The sequence below is a fragment of the Callithrix jacchus genome, chromosome 1 (genome assembly GCF_049354715.1).
Source record: "Callithrix jacchus isolate 240 chromosome 1, calJac240_pri, whole genome shotgun sequence".
Classification (NCBI taxonomy): Eukaryota; Metazoa; Chordata; class Mammalia; order Primates; family Cebidae; genus Callithrix; species Callithrix jacchus.
This window is the reverse complement of record NC_133502.1, coordinates 39986539-40010306: the sequence shown is the minus strand read 5'-3', so window position 1 is coordinate 40010306 and position 23768 is coordinate 39986539. Positions and strand designations below refer to the sequence as shown.

The window sequence follows — 23768 nt, the reverse complement described above, 5'->3', positions numbered from 1 at the left end:
TGCATCACTAAAAGGAGAGTTACATATACTGAAACAAACCCATCTTCACACTCAAGCTGTGTATACTGGTATGGGACATTCCTAGTGCCACAAAAATCAAGGGAGATGTTAGCTTCCTTGTGAAATGATTACTCATGTCGGTTAGAACTTGCAAGAGTGCCAGACTTTAAAATGTTTTCTCCCACATATGCTTAAAAGTGGTTTTCCCCCAGGAACCAATAAGATTAATTCTGCAGAGCCAGTAAGAGGAAGATATGAGCAAATAAAAATTGCATGCCCAAGAAACACAGATGACTACAGGTAGAGCCAAATAAGCAATTTTTAAAATGATGGTTTTACTTTTTCGCTTAAATCCAGAATCTACAAAGAACTAAAACAGATTTACAAGAAAACAACAAATAATCCCATTCAAAAGTGGGCAAAGGATATGAACTTCACAAAAGAAGACATATATGAGGCCAACAAACATATGAAAAAGGCTCATCATCACTGGTCATTAGAGGAATGCAAATCAAAACTACATTGAGATACCATCTCACGCCAGTTAGAATGGTGATCATTAAAAAATCTGGAGACAGCAGATGCTGGAGAGGATGTGGAGAAATAGAAACACTTTTACACTGTTGGTGGGAGTGTAAATTAGTTCAACCATTGTGGAAGACAGTGTGGCGATTCCTCAAGGACCTAGAAATAGAAATTCCATTTGACCCAGCAATCCCATTTCTGGGTATATATCCAAAGGATTATAAATCGTTCTGTTATAAGGACACATGCACACGAATGTTCATTGCAGCACTGTTTACAGTAGCAAAGACTTGGAACCAACCCAAATACCCATCAATGATAGACTGGACAGGGAAAATGTGGCACATATACACCATGGAATACTATGCAGCCATCAAAAACAATGAGTTCATGTCCTTTGTAGGGACATGGATGACCTGGAAACCATCATTCTCAGCAACTGACACAGGAACAGAGAATCAAGCACTGCATGTTCTCACTCATAGGTGGGTGTTGAACAATGAGAACACATGGACACAGGGAGGGAAGCATCACACACTGGGGTCTGTGGTGGGGGGGAACAGGGGAGGGACAGCGGAGGGTGGGGAGTTAGGGAGGGATAGCATGGGGAGAAATGCCAGATACAGGTGATGGGGAGGAAGGCAGCAAACCACACTGCTACGTGTGTACCTATGCAACAATCTTACATGTTCTTCACATGTACCCCAAACCCTAAAATGCAATTTAAAAAGCTTTTCTACTAAAGAAAAACTATAAATACTCTTTCTATCCATTAACTTGATTCTAGCTCCATTTTTATCTGACTGTAACGTGATCTCATTCTCTCTCTTTGAAAGGATATCATGACTAACCCTGATTGTATCACCAATTTATGGTCAGAGAACCACAAATCCGCTTGGGAACACAGGGATTGTTCAATGTCCCCACTTAGTAGAGATGATTGATACTCAGAAGCAAGGTAACACATCTAAGACCACAATTAGTGGCAAAATCAGCACAAAGACTCAGGTTTTCAGTTTCTCTGTAAAATCCCTTTTTAATTCTGCTGGGCTAAAAAAAATAATTAACTGAGCTGGGCCCTTTCCTAACAAGAGCCATCTGTTATCCAAAAGGAAAGGTAAAACTAGAGTTTGGCTAGTGATTTTTCATATGCCCTGCTATAAGATGACCCCACGTGTAGTAATCTTGTATTTTTCCAAATGGGCTCAAATAACGTTATCTGGCCACCTGAGATATATCAACTTTTAGGAGTACAAATAAAATGGTCAAATGCCAATGTATAATATTTAATATAATAATGTAGATATTTTAAAATAATAAAGTATTTTAGTCTAGAGAAAAATTAGAGACAATAAAACTGTTAAAAATCAAACCATTTTTAATTCCATAAGTTATTTGAAACTCAGCATTTAAAAAGACTGCTTTATGATCTGTCACTGGAAATTCTCCCCCAGGTCATGAGTACCCATTCCTACACTACTACGGCAACTAATTTTCACTCACCCTATAGGTGTATGGTCATAATTTCCACCAACACAACTTATTGTGGTGCTTTTTAAAGTGATATACAAAGGATTGTTTTCAGCAATGTGGACTACCTAGTACACCTTCACTAAATTTTTTGGTCCCCCTTTTAACCTGTTCTAAGCTATTTCAAAAACCAGCATTGATAAAGATACACCTATCTGCCCTAAAAAGTCAGTTATTCAAAATGCAGTAACTGAGAGCACCTTATAATATAACCTTTATAATAATTTAAATATAAGATGGTTCCCTTTGCAGAGGCAAAGCTTTGGGGTGAAAACTTCATTTAATACGCAGTCATTAATGGGATTGTCAATCAGGTATAAGACCAACTTGCCCTCAGTAAAGGACAAAGTTAGTGGCTCTGTACATGCCAACAGGTACTCTTCATCGACACCAAGAACAAATGAAATTAAAAAATAAAAAAACAACTCAATAGAAGGACCAGTTGTTTAACTTTTGTAAATTATAATGCACATGACAAACGTACCTAAATCCACGAGAATCGCATGCTGCTGCGCAGTGAGCTGCTTCAAAAGCTCCTTATAGGATATGTCAGGAGGCTGCTGCTTATTAGGCAATCTGTGTCTGAGGCGGTACTGTAAAGCCAGGAACTGCCAAATTTCTCCTCGTCGACTTTTGGGAACTCCTACAATAAAGGAGATGAATGAGCAAGGCCTTGTTCTCTAGAATGAAGCTGCTAGATCCCAGTCGATTCACTATGTAAACAGGTAGCTGCACATTGCACGCCACCCTAAGACCACACAATACGATTGACAGACGCATATTTTGGCAAGCTTAATCCTATAACTCCTGATGTCTAGCAAAAGAAAACCCTCATACGACACTTACCATAATGACGAACTTAACAATAACATCACCTACCGCTGACTGAGCATTAATACAACGCTTATTGAGGGTACCTAGCTATTAAGCACATGTACTCAGAAAATGACTCGACTATAAGGTAGGCAATTACTATTAGGCCTACTTTATAGACAGAAAGCTGAGGCAGAAAGAGATTAAGTAATTGCCCCAAATTCACATGGCTAGGAAGTGGCAGTTTAGAATTAGAACTCCGGAAGCCAAATCCTGAAATCCCAAAGTGTGTTACTGCCTATTTTCACCCTTTATTTGGCGTGCGGATAGCAACAAATGCTAATCCTCATTTACAACACTAAAAATTTGCCAACAACAAGTAACTTTATAACACAGAATCAAACAGCATTCTTATGTGGGCGTTAAAAATGAAATAATAGGCCGGGAGTGGTGGCTCACACCTGTAATCTCAGCACGTTGGGAGTCCAAGGCGGGCGGATCACTTGAGATAGGAGTTCCTTACCAGCCTGGCCAACATGGTGAAACCCTGTCTCTATGAAAAATATAAAAATTAGTGGGCCTGGTGGCATGCGCCATGTAATCCCAGCTACTCAGGAGACGGAGGCAGGAGAATCACTTGAACCTGGTGTATGGAGGCTGCAGTGAGCCGAGATAGCGCATTGCACTCCAGCCTGGGTGACAGAGCAAGATTCTGTGTCAAATAATAATAATAATAAAAGTAGTAAACAATAAGGCATAACTGACATGCTCCAGAACATCATTTGTGCTTTGAGAAAAAAATGCTTAGCACAGATAATGAAACATTATTATTCTTGAACACCAAAATGTATCACCAGCAGTTAAAAGATGCTATGACTGTTTTTTTATAGCAAGGGACATGAAGTAAGCACTGGGAGGGACAGAATTCAATTCTGCACAGTGCAGGCAACTTTATTTTACTCACTAAGAGTTTTCAGTTTGGACAGATTGAATCTGCAACAGGTTCCTTTGCTCCAGTTGGTTAAGGAAAGGCTTAATGGCCGTAATCTCTTCTGACTGAATGCCACAGTTTGTACAAGCTGAAAGTATTATTGTTGGACAGGTGAAACCAAGGCTCGCTGGCATGATTTATAAGGCCTCCACGACACCGTTCCAAACTACCTTTTTAAGTCCCATTACTTCCCAGTCCCTGCTGTATACTAGACGCTTATGGTCATTTTCATTCCTCTAGTTTTTGCTCCTACTGTTGCCTTTATGGAATTTCAAGCTCCCTCACTTGACTACCCATTACCTGTCTATTCATCTTTCATGCATGAGCTTGAGTGTCACCTTTTCTGTTGAAGCTCTCCCTAACATCTCGAGATGTAATCAGTCCCTTTTCTCATACTATTTGACTCATACTATAGCTTTACCATATTAGATTACAGTTAGCTCTATGTCTCTTTTCCCTACTTAAATCATCCTTGAAAATAGCAAGCATATTTTCATCTACGTATGATAAAATCCAAGAATACACCTTGCTGCTCATACGTTTGTTGAATGAATGAATGAATTACAACATAGAAAATTACATTTATAGAAGGTAACTATGAGCCCATTAAATGAATCACTGATAACATGAGTGGGCAGTTTTATTATCCATCCAATAATATATGTACAAAAAGTAACTTCATTCCAGTTAAACAAACATTTCTTGAGCATCCAGTATATAGCAGAGAATAAAGCAAGTCAGTCAGGATACCTCATCACTGAGTGATAAAGAAATCCATTCTCAGGGAAATCATCTCATTCATTCATTCTTCCATTCATTCAGTTGATAATGAGTGCAAAATACTGTCTTAGGTGCCAGGTGTGCAGTGGTAGGGTAAGAAAAACATTCAACAAATATATACATAAATATTAAATTACAAATTATGATTTAGAGGTGGAAGGAGAGATTATAGAAGAATGATATGGTTTGGCTGGGTCCCCACCCAAATCTCATTTTGAATTTTAGCTCCCATAATTCCCACGTTTTGTAGGAGGGACCTGGCGGGACATAATTGAATCAAAGGGGCAGTTTCCCCCACACCGTTCTCATGGTAGTGAGTGAGTCTCATGAAATCTCCTTAAAAACCTGTCATGGTTTTTAAGGAGAAATCCCTTTCACTGGGTTCTCATTTTCTCTTATTTCCCTCTATGTAAGACATGCCTTTTGCCTTCCACCATGAATGTGAGGCCTCCCCAGCCATGTGGAACTGTGAATCCATTAAATCTCTTTTTGTTTTTTTAATAGTACTTTAGGTTCTGGGGTACATGTGCAGATCATGCAGGATTGTTGCAAAATTACGTACATGGCAAGGTGTAAACCTCTTTTTCTTTAGATATTACTCAGTCTTGTGTAGGTCTATAACAGCAGCATAAAAAGGGACTAATAGAAAGGCCTTGGGCACAGGGCCAAGAAGTTTAAAGTGTATCCAATAAGAAATGGGAAGGGCCAGGAGTGGTGGCTCATGCCTGTAATCCCAGCACTTTGGGAGGCCGAGGCAGGTGGATCACAAGGTCAGGAGTTCGATATCGGCCTGGCCAATATGGTGAAACCCCATCTCTATTAAAAACACAAAAATTAGCTGGGCATGGTGGTGGGTACCTGTAGTCCCAAGCTACTCAAGAGGCTGAGGCAGGAAAATTGTTTGAACCTGAGAGGCAGAGGATTCTCGGCGACAGAGCGAGAGACTTTGTCTCAAAAAGAAAAAACAAGAAAGAAAATAAATGGAAAGATAAGCACTCCTAAAACATCTTTGAAAGTCATGCCAAAGAATGGTGTAATCTATATCTCACAGACATTCTGTTAACCACTATGGTATCTCCCAAATAAAGCATTCAATGAAAATCTTTAGGATTTCCTTACCTTCAAGGATAAAGAACACTATATTAAGCTTGTCAATGTGGCAGCTTTCAAAATAAATCTTAATTTAAACTTAACTGTGCAACAGTCTCACACATTAGCATAGGCTTTTAAAACAACATTTATTATAGGATTTCTTTGGGTATTTCGGAATTTTTATTTTACACCCATGGTTTATGCAGGCCATGGAGATTCTAATTTTAACATATTTAATCTGAGTCACAGAAACTGCAACTAAAAATTGACTTATTAGTTTTATTTTTAAATTTAAAATTCTTAAATATCAGGCATTTTATATGGCATAGCAGCAATAAAAGAATAAATGCAATATAATGGCTAAATAAAAGGAACTTCTCCAAAGTTAGTGAAGAAATGATGGATGAAAGAAAACTGATTGATTACTTAACCAGAATATAAATCTACATGATAAATACATAAAAGTATATATACACGTCCATGTAAATATACACATATATGTAAATAATTACTTCTGAGTGAATGATAAAAATGAGTCAAGTTTAAAGGACTGAATTATTAATATTTTTATGGCAGTGATCAAAGATTTGTATCAGTGCATGCACTTCCTCCTTACTATACAACACCACCAAGCTGAAAATAGCTGGTTGAAGTAAGCAAAGAAAAACAATAGGAAAGGTCTGTGTTACCTCCTCAGAGAGAGTCACTAAACTACAGGAAGAAACAAATTATTTCTTTCTTTAATAAGCAAAACAAAAGGACAAAATAACATCTGAGCTCCACAAATCAAACAACAACAACAATAGTCCCCCAGGCTTTTCTTTTAAAGAAAAGATTATTGAGATTATCCCAAATACCTTCTTTAAGAAGAGTATGAATATCTTCCATATCACATCTGATTTTAGCTCTGCAGTTTAACAACTTCTTATCCCAGGTTATTAACACCTCTTTCTGACACACACCAACTTCTTCATAGTCTAATTTAACTTTTCTGGACTGGAGTTCATCTCTGCTTGCTAAGGAAAAAACAGAATTTACATAAGACCAATGTGTTTTTAAAATGCAAAATTTTAAACATTTGATTGCATTTGTAAAACCATACCGAATGACTTTCAGGAACTAACTGATAATCTATTCTTAAAAAGATAATTTAAAACAAATTGAGAATACATGAAAGGGATCTCAAGCTTTGAGTCATTTCATGTGAAAAAAATGAGGAATAATTTCCTAAGAAGGTTTTATTCTGTATCTTACATACTGTAACTCTGCTGAGCATAAAAAGTAAACCATGTTGATCATTCTATAATTTTCCATTTTTTGACAAATGCGACGAATAGACTTGGAAGTGATACCTCATATCATCTTAAACACCATGAAAGTGTTAATATTTTATATGAGCTATATGTGAGAAGACAAGGACTTGATTTGAAAAATCTATAACTATGATAACAAAATATGTTTTTGTAAGTGCTTCTGGAGTTATCCACACTGCTCTTAATAACTAATAAAACTAGCTTATGTGTTCCTGTTCATTATTTTCTCTTTCTTTTGTTTTTTAGAGACAGGTTCTCACTCTGTACCCCAAGCTGGAATGCAGTGGTGCAATCATAGCTCAGTGCAGCCTCAACCTCCTAAGCCCCCATCTCAGCCTCCTGGGTAGCTGGGACTACAGGCATGTGCCACTATGCTTGGCTAACTTGACAAATTTTTTGTAATGATGGGATCTTGCGATGTTGCCCATGCTAGTCTTAAACTCATGGCCTCAAGCAATCCTCCTACCTCAGCCTCCCAAAGAGCTGGGATATCAGGTGTGAGCCACTGCACCCAGCCTTCCTGGGTTCATTTGTAATAAACTTAAAAAGAAAATTTCCTTTCACTGAAGTTAACACTAATTCTACTTTTTAAATAATATAGAATTATCTCTAATTTGATGATCTAACATACATGCCCAGAGTTCATTAAAAGCAATGTCTATAAAAGCAACCAGTATCTTGATTTGGTCTTTATCATGACAAATTGATTTCAAAAGAGAAGGGAGAACAGACATAAGCATATTATTTCTTCTCTTCATTAGGATCCCAGGGACAGGAACATCTCAGAGCAATCAGTATTCATGCATGCTCACAGTGCTCAGTCACCTTACCTCCTGCAACACAAATCTTTGTCATACATCCCAAGTCCTCGACAGCACAAAAACAATAGCAGAATGAAAGTTACTCTTTAATCAGTATGTTGGAAACCATTTCTAAAGACTTAAAATATGTTATAACAAACTATTATTCAAGCAAGGCAGTAAAAATTCCTACTTAAAAGTCCAGACATAATCTAAATTGCAGTACAAATCTATCCCTTCTGGATACCACAGATGGCTTTTTAACACTGTTTAGCTTGGGTGTTTGGCTATTTGCTTTACATTTCTCTGATAACCAAATAATTTTTTAAAAGGCAAGGGTTTATTAAGGCTGAAAACAAATATACTCCGATACATAACTTTACTAGTTATTTTCTTCACCATGGACAAAACATAATACTTCCTTAGAGTTCTTCTCTAATCTTCTCTAGATTATTGTGCATTTAAAATAATCATAAACATCTTAAGTGCCAACCACACACCCCGAGGATAAATGGTGAGTAGGGAGATTAATATCTGCCTTTAACTGTTTAACTAGAAAAGACTGAAGAACTATCAAGAAATAATTATCCATTGGTTAGAATTTTCATAGGTTAAACTATTTTTCATCTTTGTTATATAAGCAGAGAAACTGAGAACTGATAAAGGTTTCTGAGAATATATTCTAAATGTCACCTCCTTTCTTATCCTCTAAAATCACATAGTATAACTGACCTCAGAATACACATGTAGCCATTTATATTAGAACATTTGTTTCTTTATATTAACACACAAAGCTGAGAAATACTGTGGAGTACTGGGGAAAGCCCGAGAACCAGGATGAATAAACCTGAGTTTTGGTACTTGCTCTGCCAGTATGTCACTATCTGACTTTAGGTTAATTCCCTACCTTCCCCAAGCCAGTCACTACTTCTGCTGTAGAATGAAGAATCTAGCTAAGTAATTTCTAAAGCTACTACTACAAATAGCCTATGATTCTGAAATTATCTTTTGATATTTAATATCAGATTTTATTTGTACACACTCCCAAATGAAGTATAGTTTAATGCATTAAATTTTTTGAGGGAATGATGACCATCTTCTTCTTTCAATCTCTTTATTTGAGTTAATTCAAGATATAACCACTTGCTTACAAATATGAATTCAATTTCTTTTGAAGCCTTTGAAACCTCAAGTGGGCATACCATTTATCACAGCAAACTTTAAAAATTATGTCAATGACAATTAATAGCATTTTTATTTAAAAGAAAAGAAGATGTATTTCCAAAGGATACTTAAAATCCTATGTACTTTTTCATTATGCTAACAGCAATTTTTAAAAATGTGCTCTTGCAAACAATATATTGTTCAAACAAAACCTTGAATTGAATCACAGGTATAGTAACAGGAATCTTAAGGTAGATGATAAAACTCAGAAATGGACTACCTGTACTAAAAAAAGCTCTATGAAAGACAACATAATAAAAGCAAGTGAGAGAAATACCTAAATATTACTTGTGCCAATAATCTTAAAAGTCAAATGACCACTTATGTTAAATCTTTCATTTTACAAATATAAAAATGAGGCCCTTTCAGGTTAGCTGATTTTCCCAAAATAACGACATTTATACATTTTTTTGGATTTTTGAGCAACTCCTTGCATGTGGTTCTATCAGTACTGGGGTAAATTAACTTTTCTTTCAAAGGCTGCAAAGTATATTCCAAAGCATTTGGCAATCAAAAACTTAGTAATAAAGTACCTCAAATAGCACAAAAGCTATTATAAATTATTTGACTCTAAATGTAATGATTTGAATGTAATTTTGTTAAACAGAACATTTATAAAGCATTAACAAAAAATAGGTACAGATTTGGCTTAATAACAGGTAATTGTAATTAAATAGTTAAATTGGATACAATGTAAGTAGAATTTATTTGAAGTGGACATATTTCTCCTGTTATGAATGTAATTAACCTGAAACTTCAAAATCACATTCAAAGAAAAAAAATTGCTTTCTCATATTTAAGGATTTTTTAGAAGTGACACTAAAATAATAAACTTTTAGTCACATCAAATACATTGATTCCCCATTATTTAAATTCTATTTTACCTAAATATACTCTAAGCATTTCTAATGTCTTAAATTTATTTAAAATGTAAACCCATTTAAAGCAAAACCCCAAATATCTGAAGCTGACCTCTCCCATGTTATAACTACCTCAAAAAATGGAAATCAACAATTATAATCAGTATATATTCATCTTACAGTGAGTTTACAGTCCAAAAATAAGTGCAGCTGGTACGTAGGGGGTGAGAAAGGTAGGTTTAACCTACACCCTTAAATCACAGCATCATAGCATTTAGTCTGTTAGAATGGCTAACCTTCAAGTTTCTGGTTTTCTTTTTCCATTCGAAGCAACAAGATTTGTTGGTGTATAGCTTTTCTCCACAAACTCCTCAGTTCTTTTGATTTCTTTCTTTCTTCAATCTTTTCTCGGTCATCCTCCCCAGACAGGAATATAACCAGCGGTTCCTCCTCCATGGTTGGAGAGAGGGGGGACAGTGGCAGCAGCTCGCTCCTGTCCAATCCATCTGCAGAGAAGAACACAGTGAGAGGCATTCCTTAGCAGTAACCGAGACGACACAAGTTTCCCGTCTGATCTTCTTCTACACTTAAAAATGTCAGAAGCTGCTTTCCCTATAACTTAGTTTCTGGAACTAATATTTAAGTAAATTCACTAGACTGAATTCCCCTTCCAGATTTCCCTGTCATGATGAAACAAAAGTACAGGTCATTTCACCACTTCTTCTTTCTACCCAAAGAGCTCTGTAAGCTAGGTGCCCCAAAACCAACTTGCTTTTCCTGAGTCCAACACTTCTGCAATTTACTTATGTATATTCTGTGGCTGTGAGGAACAAGAAGATTAAGTAAGTAGGTACCAGTGATCTCCATAGGTCTACCTCAATCATCAGAATCTGTTAGGAGCACAGCCACTGAGCAACGCTGGGCCTCTCCTGGCCAAGCACAGTACTCCCTCTACTCACTCCTCCTGCAATACCTTCTTCTTTTTCAACTTTTATTTAGGTTCAGGGGTCCATGTGCAAGTTTGCTACATGGGTGAATTATGTTGTGACTCTGGGATACAGTGTACAAAGGACTTCACCACCCAGGTAGTGAGCAGAGTACCTGATAGGTTGTTTTTCAATCCTCATCCTCCTCCCAACCTCTACCCTCACAGGGCTCCCAGTGTCTAATGTTCCCTTCTTTGTTTCCATGTGTACTCAATGTTTAGCTCCCACTTACAAGAGAGAGCATGCAGTATTGCATTTTCTGCTCCTGTGTTAATTCTTAGGATAATGGCCTCCAGCTGCATCCATGCTGCTCTAAAGAACATGATTTCATTCTTTTTAATGGCTGTGCAGTATTCCCTGTGCAACACTCTCTTAACAGGCTGCTCATCCCTGCCTTCCTTCCGGGCCATCCTCCACACTACCACCAGTGAGTTTCCTGTTAACAACCAGGAGCACATCTCTTAAGACATTTCAATGGTTGTTTCTTTCCCAAGAACAAACTGGCACTAGTGTTTAAGTCCCTTCAGATTCCGTTCTCCACTAAGACTTCCTGCCTGATATCTCAATCTCCCATTCTTTGAACCCATCATGCTGAGTTTCTCATGATTCTCTGATCTGCAAATTTCATTCAAATGACTCCAGAGCCTCATCATTCCTATTTTCTGAAGCATGGTTCTTCCAGTAACAAGTTTAAATAAATACCTAATTGTTCTGTTAAGTTTTTTCTGACCACCTCAGACAGAGTTAACTTCATCTTTAGTAACATCCGTTGTTTTCTTGTTTTCTTCTTGTTTTTCTCTTTTTTTAATTCATTGACCTCTGCCTTTACTCTTATCATTTACTTCCGTATGTTTTACTGCTGTTGTTTTAAAATTTTAATATCTGGCTCCTTTACTACCTTTTTGAGTTAAACACTCAGTACAACGAACGTTTGTCCTTCTTGATTTTATGTAAATATACTCACGGCTTTTAACTGCTCCTTAGATCCATTTCAATAGGTGGCTCTAATCATTGAATTTTCTTCCTTCTAGTTTCTAAGAGTAGTTTTCTATTCCCAAACATTTTAGTTGCCTTCTAATCCTTGGTTTCTTTCTTTTTTTGGCATTGTGGTCAGGGAATATCATATAAATGATCATGATTATCTGGATTTCAAAAAGATTTACTTAAACATCTTTGTGGACAGGTACATAATTACATTTTATGAATGTTCCAAGTGTACCAAAAATGAATGGGTTTTCTCTATAGGAGGTGAAGTTCCGTATAAATATAGGTCAAGCTTATTCACTTGTGTTACTCAAATATTATCTATATTTAATTTCTAGAGAGAAATATGTTAAAATCTCCTATGGGAGCTATTAATTTAGTGATTTCACTCCAGCATTCTTTTAGGTGTTATTTTCTAGCTCTTACATCACGACATATGCTCTCATGATTGTTCAATCTTTTTGTTTGCCTCTTTGGATGCTTTTGCTTTAATAAGTCAATTACTTGAAGAGAGCTACCTGTGCTCCCTTTTGCTCGGTATTTGCGTACTGTATTGTACACATTCCTTTATTGTTCAATATTTATATGTCACTTTGTTTTGTGTGGAGCTCTTATAAAAGACTATGCTGCTTTTCTAATAATAAAGGATCTTTGGAAGCTAAGATGGGATGACTGCTTGAGCCCAGGAGTTCAAGTCTACAGTGAACTATGATTGTACCACTGCAACCCCAGCCTGGGCAACAGAGCAAGGCCCCATCTCAAGAAAAAAAAGATAAAGAAAAAGAAAAAGGACATACAACTTCTTTCCTAGCATGATCATAGTTCCCTCAACAAGTACAGGTTTTTGGAAACTCTCTCACTCATTCATTCATTGAACAAGCAAGTGTTGAATGTCTAATGCTTTCTAATGATACCTGAAAGGGAAACCAATGTATCACACACAGAAAGTTGTTTCTACACTGTAATCACTTAAATCTCTTTATACACAGCATTTGCATTCCAATAGCTAATTTCTGGCACTCACAAGGAGCAGTTCCTTCGGGAGTACCACACAGACCTTGCTGCTGCATTGCTGAGGGAGATTTGTTCATGGGAGAAGCAACCCTGAGGAAAATGCGCTGCCGCCAGGAGATCCTGCGAGGAGTGACAGAGGTTCCTCCCACGCTTAGGGACTCATTGCTGCAGGAAGATGAGGTCCTTTTCCTCCCTTCTCCATCACTGTAGAAAGCAAATAAATATATCACTTGTAAGGTGAGCTACCCATCAGGGCACTTCACAACCAACTGGTAGCACAAGCCATTCACAAGTTCTGCCACAGACAAGCACAAGCCACAGGCAACATGGAGCGATGCGTCACCAGGCACACTGTGACCCAGGCCACCACATTTTAGGGAAACTGCAATCTAGGCCACAGCCCAGTTATGAGAAGCTCCCCTGTTTCTACTCATTCCATAGCAGCCAACCAGTCCCAGTTCTGTTCTGAGGAACAGAAGTACTTGTAAGGAGGAGTACAGGTTGCTTAAGCCATGAACTCATGCTTTGCTAAGGAAATAACATGAACAGCTTATTCGAAACAAGGTAAATATTCCATAAGAGGCTCACGAAGAGCTTCTGCTAGAGCTCTTACAGAATAGGTCAATAAAGACTGTTTCTAATCGCCTATGCCTCTTAAGATCTGTCTCCTAACTGTCAGCTGCCAATAGCTGGATCATGGCAAAACATAAACTGAATACAAGCAGAAGAGTCAACCCTGGGAGTATTGTTAGGTGACATACTAAGAAAAAACTAGGGTCAAATAAGATTGGATAGCTAAGTTAAAATATAGAGCTTGTTATATTTTTATTGATTTATTTATTTTGTAAGATAAGGTCTCATTTTTTTACCCAAGCTAGAATGCAGTAGTGCGATCATAGCTCATTGCAGCCTCGACTTCCCAGGCTCAAGAGATCCTCCTGCCTCAGCCTCCAGAGCAGCTGGGACTACAGGTACACGCCACCACACTTGGCTATTAAAAAAAAAAAATCTTCCTAGAAACAGGGTCCCACTGTGTTCCCCAGTCTGGTCTCAAACTCCTGAGCTCAAGCAATTCTCGTGTCTCAGCTCCCAGAGTGCTGGGATTAAAGGCATGAGGTACCATATCCAGACTGTTAAAAAAATGTAAACATATTTCTTTATAGCACAACTGATTAGAGACTTAATATTCTGGCATGCCTTGTACCTCTCCAACAGGGAAATAGTGTATAGAAATTCCCCAACTTATTGAAATTAATTGACTCTAGAATCACCTCCCTCAATTTTGGGGGGACAGAGAGCAGTGTCACATCATTCTATATTAGTGCATATGAAAATGGTCCTCTACTCTAAAAATTTCATCTCCTAGAAAAGACCACTCTTTTCTAGGCAGTTATGCCAGACCTATCTGCAAAAAAGGTCAGTATGGCTCAAAATTATTTTTGAGACCAACTATGCTGCTGGAAGACCTCACAATAATTGTTGCTGTTAGTGGCAGGAGTATCTTACATTTTTAAGTTTCACAGTCTGAGTTTGCCTGAGAGAATAATGAGGATACCAATATTTACAAGTGGTGATACCAGCAAACGAAGGTATAAGTCTTTTGATGGAATCAAAAAGGACAGTTCTGAGGTCAGAAATAAAGCTCATCCAGACAAGCCACTCTCAGATACTCAAAGGAACTCAATAATGTTGAGGCAATCAATAGTCAGAAGAACAATTCAGCACCTGCCTATCATCTCTTTATTTACTCAGGTAATTCAGTTAGTTCTAGTCTGGATATATTTTATAGAAATATTACTTCTGGAATAGCTAAATTAAAGTTGAAAAAAAGAGTTCTTAGCTGCTATGCAGAGAGCAAGTATTATGATGTGATACTTTAGAAAGTACAGTACCTGATACATATATCTCAATATAGTCAAACTGGCTATTATGTATCCAGGATAACATTATAACCCTAATATGTGTCCACTGTTCAAAACCCCCTGAGGCAGTGGCCAGTGCCATGGCTCACCGCCTGTAAACTCAGCACTTTGGGAGGCCAATGCAGGTGGATCGCCTGAGGTCAGGAGTACAAGACCAGCATGACCAACATGGTGAAACCCTGTCTCTACTAAAAATACAAAAAAAAAAAAAAAATTAGGCGTGGTGGCAGGTACCTGTCATCCTAGCTACTCAGGAGGTTGAGGCACAAGAATCACTTGAACCCGGGAGGTGGAGGTTGCAGTGAGCCAAGAATGTACCACTGCACTTCAGCCTGGGTGACAGAGTGAGACTCCGTCTCAAAATAATATAAAATTCTAATAAAAAATTAAAAAAAAAAACTCTCTGAGGCTGGGCATGGTGGCTCATGCCTGTAATCCCAGCACTTTGGGAGGCTGAAGCAGGCAGATCACTTCAGGTCAGAAGTTTGAGAACAACCTGGCCAATATAGCAAAACCCTGTCTCTACTAAAAACTCAAAAATTAGCCAGGTGTGGCTAATTACACAACTGCAATCCAAGCTACTCAGGAGGCTGACGTGGGAGAATCACTTGAACCTGGGAGGCAGAGGTTGCAGTGGGCCAAGATCACACCACTGCACTCCTGCCTAAGCAACAGGGTGAGACCCTGTCTCAAAAAAAACAAAACAAAACAAAACAACAAAACTTCCTGAAATATTGAAAATACACATATATATTTGCTTTGCCTTTATTTGCACTTTGGAAAACATTAATCCAAATATTTCCCTTTAAAAATATGATTCAAATGTTCTATATATAATTACATCCCAATAAATACTGCGGAAGTACTCAATACCTTCATTTTTACAACATGGTCTTGCTTGCAGTTATTTGCTAAATGCCCAATTCATAGGAATATTTCTAGCTTCTAGTGTAGTAATGAGCAAATAATAAGCACTCAGTAAATATCCGCTTAATAAAATAGTATTTCGTAAAACTGAATGAAACATTAACTCAGAAGGTTAAGTAAAATAGACAAAAATATTGGCTAGGCTAACATGTCAGGAATAAATAAAAGATCTACCTTCTTAAAACCCTTTATTGTGAGTCCTGACTTCAAGTCTTTCTGGCAGAAAGCTCTAATAGCTTTGTGTCTTGAATGTATGTTCTGAACTCTTGATGGCACTGGTAGGTATAGACCATGACAATGCTATTAATAAAAAACAAAAAGCATATTTTTTCCAGTAAATGTTATTTATTTCCTACATAAAGGCATCTAATTTATAATTTAAGTTTTGAAAGCTAAATGAAATCCTTATTTAAATGTACTTATTTTCAATGCCCCACAGGGCAGAAGTTAACAAATATTAATTCCTCTTGACTTTTAAAGTGCTCTAACAAACCAGAGTTGACCAAATCAAAGGATTCTGAAATGTTTATATTTTAATGCTGGAATTAATACAGCTTTTAAGAATCACCTTCCAATTCACTGCTAATGACATATCAAGTGTTTAGAAGGTACTAAAAATAAAACTGGGTTGTACTCATATCAGTTTCATGATTGCCTATAAAATACAAGGTTTGGGGGACTATGTTATAAAAGAGGTGCATACGGTATTTACATTAGCCCACGGATATGTATTTGGAAATTTCATAAATCTAAAATTTTAAATCCTATCATATAAATAAACTTCCCAATGACAAATTGTTCTCCCATGTCTAGAATTTAATGACTAGTAATAAGCCAAAAAATTAGCAGTCAAAATAGAAGATAATAATATACTGAAAAGAAGAACTTACATAACATACCACTGACCCTTTATCTTGTACTAAAAATCGACATCTTGAAAAAGCAGTTGGTTGCTGAGATATGGCAAAAGCAGCTCCGCTTTTAATAAGAGAAGATCTGTATTCAGAAGTCAAGTTCCCAGTAAAGGTTTAAGCAGTCAGTGCAATTAGGCAACTTATAGTAGTTTCCTGTTTGATTTACATTTAGTCAGCAATCTGACATTCTTACGGTGGCAATTGCAAGAATCAAAACCACATGAAACACTGCATCAAAATTCCTATAACCCAACTTAGAAACTACACTGGGATGGGGGCAGGGAGTTTAATTCTTTCGGTTTGTTTTTTATTACATTAGTTATCACACTAACGTCTCCTTTAATTAAACTTAGGTAAGCAAGCATAATGTGTCTACTTTTTGAGTAAAAATAAAAACAAAACAACATGTGTTTACCATAATAATAATAAAGCTAAGGCTCTCAGAAAGCACTTACTTTATGCTGGGTATCAATTATTCTAAACATTTTACAAGTATGAATTAATTTCATCCCCACAGCAACCTTACAAGGTAGGTGTCATTACTACTTCCATTTTTAGTGACAATACTAAAATAGAAAGAGGCCAAGTAATCTGCCCACAGTCACACGGATAATACAGTGAAGGAGCCAGGATGCAATCCTAGGCGGTCCAGAATCTAGACATCAAGCACTGCAGCTTATCCTGCCAGTGTAAATACTCTTTGCATTCATTTTGAACAAAGCTCTATAGGACCCCAGAAACAAAGCTGTCGGGAACCCCAGGATTCTTTGTATTTCTGGTGAAAAATTAAGTCTCCAGTTAGCACTAAGCCTCTTGGTTGGGTATCTCTCTTTCCATTTTTTAATGGATTAATTTTATAACAGCAGAGAAATAACTTCAGAGTACTATTAGGTGCTCATTTATGTAAATGTCTCATTTCCCTTTCTTTGCTTTGAAATAATTACATTAAAAAATGTATATACTTTTTATTGTAAATATGAGGACCAAATGAAAAACACCTTAATTATACCTGCACTGGTATTTTAATCATCTTTACATTTTTTAAATGATGAAACAAATTATAACCATTTCCTTATGTTTCCATAAAATCTTTTTCCTTCTTCTTTTGTATTTGGGAATCGAAACATGTGTATTATAAAACTGCTTCCCAAGTGACATATTCAGGAAAAGTATTCTGTGCCAGCACCACCTCTCAAAAATTCACAAAGTTAAGAATGAATATCTAGGAAGGAAATATATCTTGGAAAAGTTCCACTCATTTTTTATTGGCATATTGCATATATGCTCTCTCTTATTACTCACCAAGTAATTAAGAACCACAATTCATGAACACAAATTAAGACTTTATATGGGGAGAAAATATCCCATATTACATGTATCCCCCAGTATAGGGTAGGAAAGCTATTTCCAAGTCCTTTGTATGCAGCATCCCTCAAATGCTTTGGCTATACTATGAACTTGTCAAGGCTTCAATTTAACCTTTAACATATCCTTGAACAAGCAGTTATAGCCTTTACCAGATCAACTCTTAAATTAATATCATATTTCTTATTTTACCACAGAATTTAAAACCTACTTGCCTGCTTTAAAAAGAATTAATTGATTGACTATTGTACAGAATGAAGGTGCTCTAATGACCACTCATAGAGACTCAACTTTAAGAAGAATGGAGTCAGATTTTACTTCATGCCAGGGCAACATAGGTACACTCTGCACAAAGGTAAACCCTTCTGTCAGGACCAGTCTTACAAAGGTGGTGTTCTGCTGATCAGCAACCTGCCTCCTATCCCCCAGCCCTCCGGCAGCCAGCTGAAACTCCCAGCATCTCCACTTCAGCCTGAGTGACACAGCAAGACTCTATCTCTAAAGTCCAAATAAATGACTACACACTGGCTAAATCTACATCTAAATCACAATGAATTACAACATAAGATAGATATCAAAACTTGATTAGTGTGATAGCAACTACTGAACAGAAAGCACAAAAAGCCTTCTTTTGTAAGCCTTAAGAAAGGCTAAGTGGAACAATATAGGAATGAAACCATATTTTTTCTAAAGGATCCAGAGTACAATTTAACTCACAATTGCATCAGGTGCACTACAGTTTATATAGTTTCTGGTTTTCAACTGTGTACATGTCTGTTATCGTATGGAAAATCTTTTCTAATTAAATAAAATTTAGATTAACCTATTCTAGTGGAAATCAATATATAGTATTTGACCTATGAGTCAAAAGAGATATATTAGTCAGTGGAACAACACGTAGATAAAAGAAGGAAAAGAACAAAGAGTTTTATTTTCTAAACTCTACACACTGCAGATTTTAAGAAAAGAAGTTTAGTATATTGGAACTTAAAACATCTCTGGGTATCTCATACGTTTATTTATATCCTGATTACCTAAGCTGAAAAAAAAAACAAGTGAAATATAAAACCTCTTTGGGGTTCAATCTAACCATGTGTAAAATAAGGATATTGTAGGCTAAATTATCTCTAAAGGAATAAACAGACCTAATTCTATACCTGTAGCAAAACCTAAAAGGGCACAAGCCAGAACTAACATTTCCATTAGGCTTTTAAGAATAGATAAGCAGTATTATTTAAATGGTCTTACCCCTAACTATGACTGACACTTGCTAATTACAAATCTCAAAAAAGTCACTTTCTAATCTTATTGTTGCCAAAATAATTTTCTGAGGATTTTATCTCCTTGAACATCTCATTCTAGTGCAATAATTAATATTATATTTTTACAGCAGCTATATAAACATCTAAATAGTGGCCCCAAATAGGAAGATGAGCATGCATCCTTTTCACTGGGCTCATAAGAGCAACACGTAGAAACTGGAATAAAGCAGAGGAGTTATTTGCTGTGGTTGTTCAGCAGTGATTCTGAATGTCTGTCACAACAAAAGCATGTGAGTCAAGAGATGTCATAACAGATGTGGTCACACTTCCATAATAAGGAATTAGGTGTTTTCTGTGTCCAGACAAATGGAAGATCTGAATGGCTTTAGCCATGTCCCAAAGTGACCAATGTGACAGGAATTTAGGTGAACAGAATAGACTAATCCTCTTCAGTTGAAAAACAGATTCAATTTTGGGAGTGTGTTTCTTTTAGGATGCTCATTTCTGCATCTTCTTGGCATTTGGAATAAACTCCACTTAGGTACATATGTACCCCTTAACTAGCAAATTCACTTTTATTGATTTAAAATTAAAATTAGGCTTTGGTTGAAGGCCACAGCACAGCTTTAAGGAAATTTCAGAATGGAATAGAGTAGAAATGGGATTTCTGTTTGCAATCAACATTTTACATAGTAATTCATGGTCTCTGATTACACCAAGGGTCACATCTTCCCTACTATATAGACCTCAGAGCATTCAGAAAGATGGCATGCATTCAGAAGACAAACAAAACTGCTTTTTAAACTAATGATGATGTTCAGTTGGAAGAATTTGTGAATTGTTTTAAATAAAAATATTTAGACCTCTAATCACCTTGATTCTGAAGCAGTGTCCTGTCTAGTACAACAGGAAAACAAGGAATGGAATTAGCACACACAGAGAGATATGTCCAAATCAGGATTCAGAACAAAAGGCATTCCCGTAAATCATCAATAAGTTGATATTGGTTACTTCAATAATGAACCACAATAAATAATTACACTATTTTTTTTTCACAGAATAAAGAGAAATATAAAACACAAACTTTACCATAAAGTACTTCATCATCAAAGATTTTAGTTTCTCATTGAAAAGTTTTATAAGTAAATAGAAGTCACAGCTATCATTTACTTTTTTGACTGTCATTTACTTCTGAGCAATGTATTTCAATATAAGTAAGTTTTTAAGAACAGGCTTAAAACCTGAGAAGCAATTGTAACAAATAACAAATATGCCTGTGATAATACTTAATCAACAGATGTTATAAAACATACCATATCATCATATAGAATTATAGTTTAACTACTAAACAATGAAACAACATTAAACTTTAAAAAATTAATTCACAGTAAGGTTAAAAAAATACACCCATTCCCTCTCTTCTATCATTTCAGTTATGTGCAAATAAACCTACTAACCAACTATTAAAAAATTTTTTCTCAGCCTGCTTAAAAACAGTAACCTGTTTTCAATAATTCAGGATAGCGGTCCTGGAAAAGGATGCTTAATCTGAATTTAAAATTTCAAATTAATGTGCTTTTAAAAAAAGTAGTAGTATTGTTAACCCATCTCCTACCCTTTCCTATTTCCCTACTTGACATGCATATTTAGAAATCCATTTTATGCAACTGATAAGGTTATAGGTACTCAAGTGACAACAAAATTATAACTGACAGTACTATGAACCTTCTCCGCTCACTGTTCTGAATAGTTCCAGATAGCATGGTAATTATGTATACATGATATTCTCTTTAAAACAAGTGATAATGAGAATGTAGAGTTCAGAAGCCAGTGGGGTTCAGAAACCTTGCTGTTGAATATCCTTTTTCTTTGGAAATATACCCTAAAGTTTTAAGAGTAAAGGGACATGATGCATGCAACTTATTCACAAATGGCTTAGAATGAGGAAATAGAGATATGCATACATATGTATGTATATATATGTAAATGGACCAAAAATTATAAAGCAAATGTAGCAAAATATAAAAAATTGATTAACCTAAATAAAGAGTTAACAGGACTCCTCTGCAATATTTCTGCAACTTTAGTATAAATTATTTCAAAATGCAAATTAAAAACTCTCCAAGCTTCTAACTAGTAAATTTATGTCAAAGTGACTTACTAGTTGAGATAAACCTATTAAGAGAGCATTTTTGTCCAACAGTTTTACTACTGTGAAGATATTCATCAATAACGCATATGTAGGTACACTTAAAGACATGTACAATAATAGAGAAGACAGGACTCTTCAAAGCCAAAAACCTAGAAACAACCCATATGTCTATTCACAAAAGAATGGAAAAATTGAGATATATTAAATGGAATACTATATAGCAATAAAATGAATGAAATAAATGCTCATTAAAACAGGAATAAATCTCACAAATGAATGTCAGTGAAAGATGCAAAATAAAAGAATATAGGCTGTATCATTCCATTTATAAAAGTTCAAAACCAAGCACAGCTAATCTAGGATATCTGAGGTCAGCATGGGGATAGTGATTAGATGGGGAAATGGGAGGAGCCGCAGGCATGCTGCGAGCATTCCATGTACTGACAGGGGTGAAGGAAAAACAGTGCTGTTCACTCTGTGATAATCCACTGAGCTGTGTGCTTTTAATTGGTGTCCTTTTCTGGGAAAACAATTTTTTTCAAGTATAATTTTGGCCTATTGATTTTATGCTGTCAAACTTAGAAAGTATAGAGAAGGGTTCAAAAACGTACTCTGAGATATTTAGAATTGCGTACAACCAAGAAAACATTAAAACATACAGAAAACAATGATTTTTAATGATCTTAGAAATTTAAAAGTTTGCCACATATTTCAATTTAGCACTTCAAACAACACAGCTGCAACAAGGTGAAATTTTTCAACTGAAAACTAATGTGTATTTGCCCTGTGACTTCAATATCCTTCTATTAGAATGAGGTAGAGAGGGCTTTGGGAAGCTACTGGCAAAAGTAATACAGGCAACTAAGCAGGAACTCCTGAAAGCAAATGAATAACCTTATATTAAACAGTATGAACAATCAGAAGCCACCACTTCTGTGCTTTACATCCTAGTCACAGCTAACCTTTGATCTTCTTAATGGCCTGGTTCGCTCAGGAAGGAAACTGGCATTCCCCACATGCTCAGTTTAACCAAAAATAACAATAAGAAAATGCAAATAGGTTTGGTTGAAAGTGTTGTGTTCTTATTAGTAGGCAGGATTACAGAGATAAGGCAATTGATGTCTTTATGTATATTCCTGGTTTTCTAAATTCATTTCATATTCTATATATCTTATACTAGTTTTGTGGTTATTTCCTTTAAAATTTCCTCCATAAGGTTGTTCTTGAAAGCACTCTACAGTAAATTGTTCATATACTTTCTTCACAATAAATCAAATTCAATGTTTCAATATGACTTTGTACTAATTCAGAGGAAAGTTCAGGATAAAAATAAAATTAATCCAGTGCTGGTTATCTTTCTTAAAGTGAAAAAAAGCACACGTGGACAAAAGACACTCAGAGATAATTCAAGAATTAGTTTAACTAGTGAGTGAGTGCTACCTAGTTATCTGTTAACTTTTAGCATTTCCTGTGTCTAAGATAAATAGGCCAAAAGAATATCCAAGAAGATGTTAATGGCACACAGGCTAGTGGATAATGTGTATTCTTCTAATGACTACAAAAACTGCCAATTATTAAACAATGAAAAACAACCCAAATATCCATCGGCAAGAGAGTGAATAAACTGCAATGTATGAAATGGAATATTGCACAGCAATAAGAATGAATAAGTCAAGTTATATACAGAAGCAGGAATGAACCTCGCAATCATCTACTCCACCAACAAGTTTAGAAAGGTTCCCAACTAAGTCCACTACTTTCTAGAGGCTGCAGCACTTCACTAAGAATTTGAGTGATCAATATTACTGCATGTATAATTTCAATTGTTTTCAAAAGTGATTCTCCAAAAATCACTACATCTAATTTTGTGTTACTAAAAGAACAAGCAGTAAGATTTAACAGGCTATACCTTTTCCATACTGGGGATAAAAACAAAACAAAATAGAATGTTCACAAGATTCAAGAGATCCCTCGTAGATCCCGTATCCTGAGAGTTGCTATCAATATGACCTTGAAACCACTGTGTGATTTATATTGAAATTCAGAAAAGTCTGTCATTGAAAACTCAAAGAAATGCCTAGGAAATATTCTATATATTTAAAAATAAAGATATTATTGTATCTATCAGTTTAGTACAGTTGTTTTCAATCAGTGACTTTGGAATTCCATTAAATATGTCTAGAAAGGCCAAGAAAATAAAAGGCATGATTAGGGAAGCTCTGCTTAGTATATGTCAGCGTCAACGTGCTAACAATACAAAGCTTAGACTTTGGAATTTGAGAAAAAGAAACACACAAATAATACAAAAAAACAT

The 23768-nt window shown here is 36.0% G+C and overlaps 1 protein-coding gene across 17 annotated transcripts in view; it reads right to left on the bottom strand.

Annotated features, from left to right (window-relative positions):
• TBC1D4 (TBC1 domain family member 4) overlaps positions 1–23768 on the bottom strand; it is a 179956-nt gene that overhangs the window by 16637 nt on the left and 139551 nt on the right. For 5 of the 17 annotated variants that reach the window (XM_002742571.6, XM_002742572.6, XM_078346700.1 and 2 more), the window contains 4 exons: positions 12956–13116; positions 10225–10434; positions 6589–6747; positions 2540–2698 (listed from right to left, as the gene is read on the bottom strand). In XM_002742571.6, coding sequence (XP_002742617.3) covers positions 2540–2698; positions 6589–6747; positions 10225–10434; positions 12956–13116 — 689 coding nt within the window. Of the gene's footprint in view, positions 1–2539; positions 2699–6588; positions 6750–10223; positions 10435–12922; positions 13117–20175; positions 20200–23768 lie in introns of all 17 variants that reach the window. The other 12 variants (XM_054252400.2, XM_054252397.2, XM_054252411.2 and 9 more) reach the window with 5 other exon arrangements.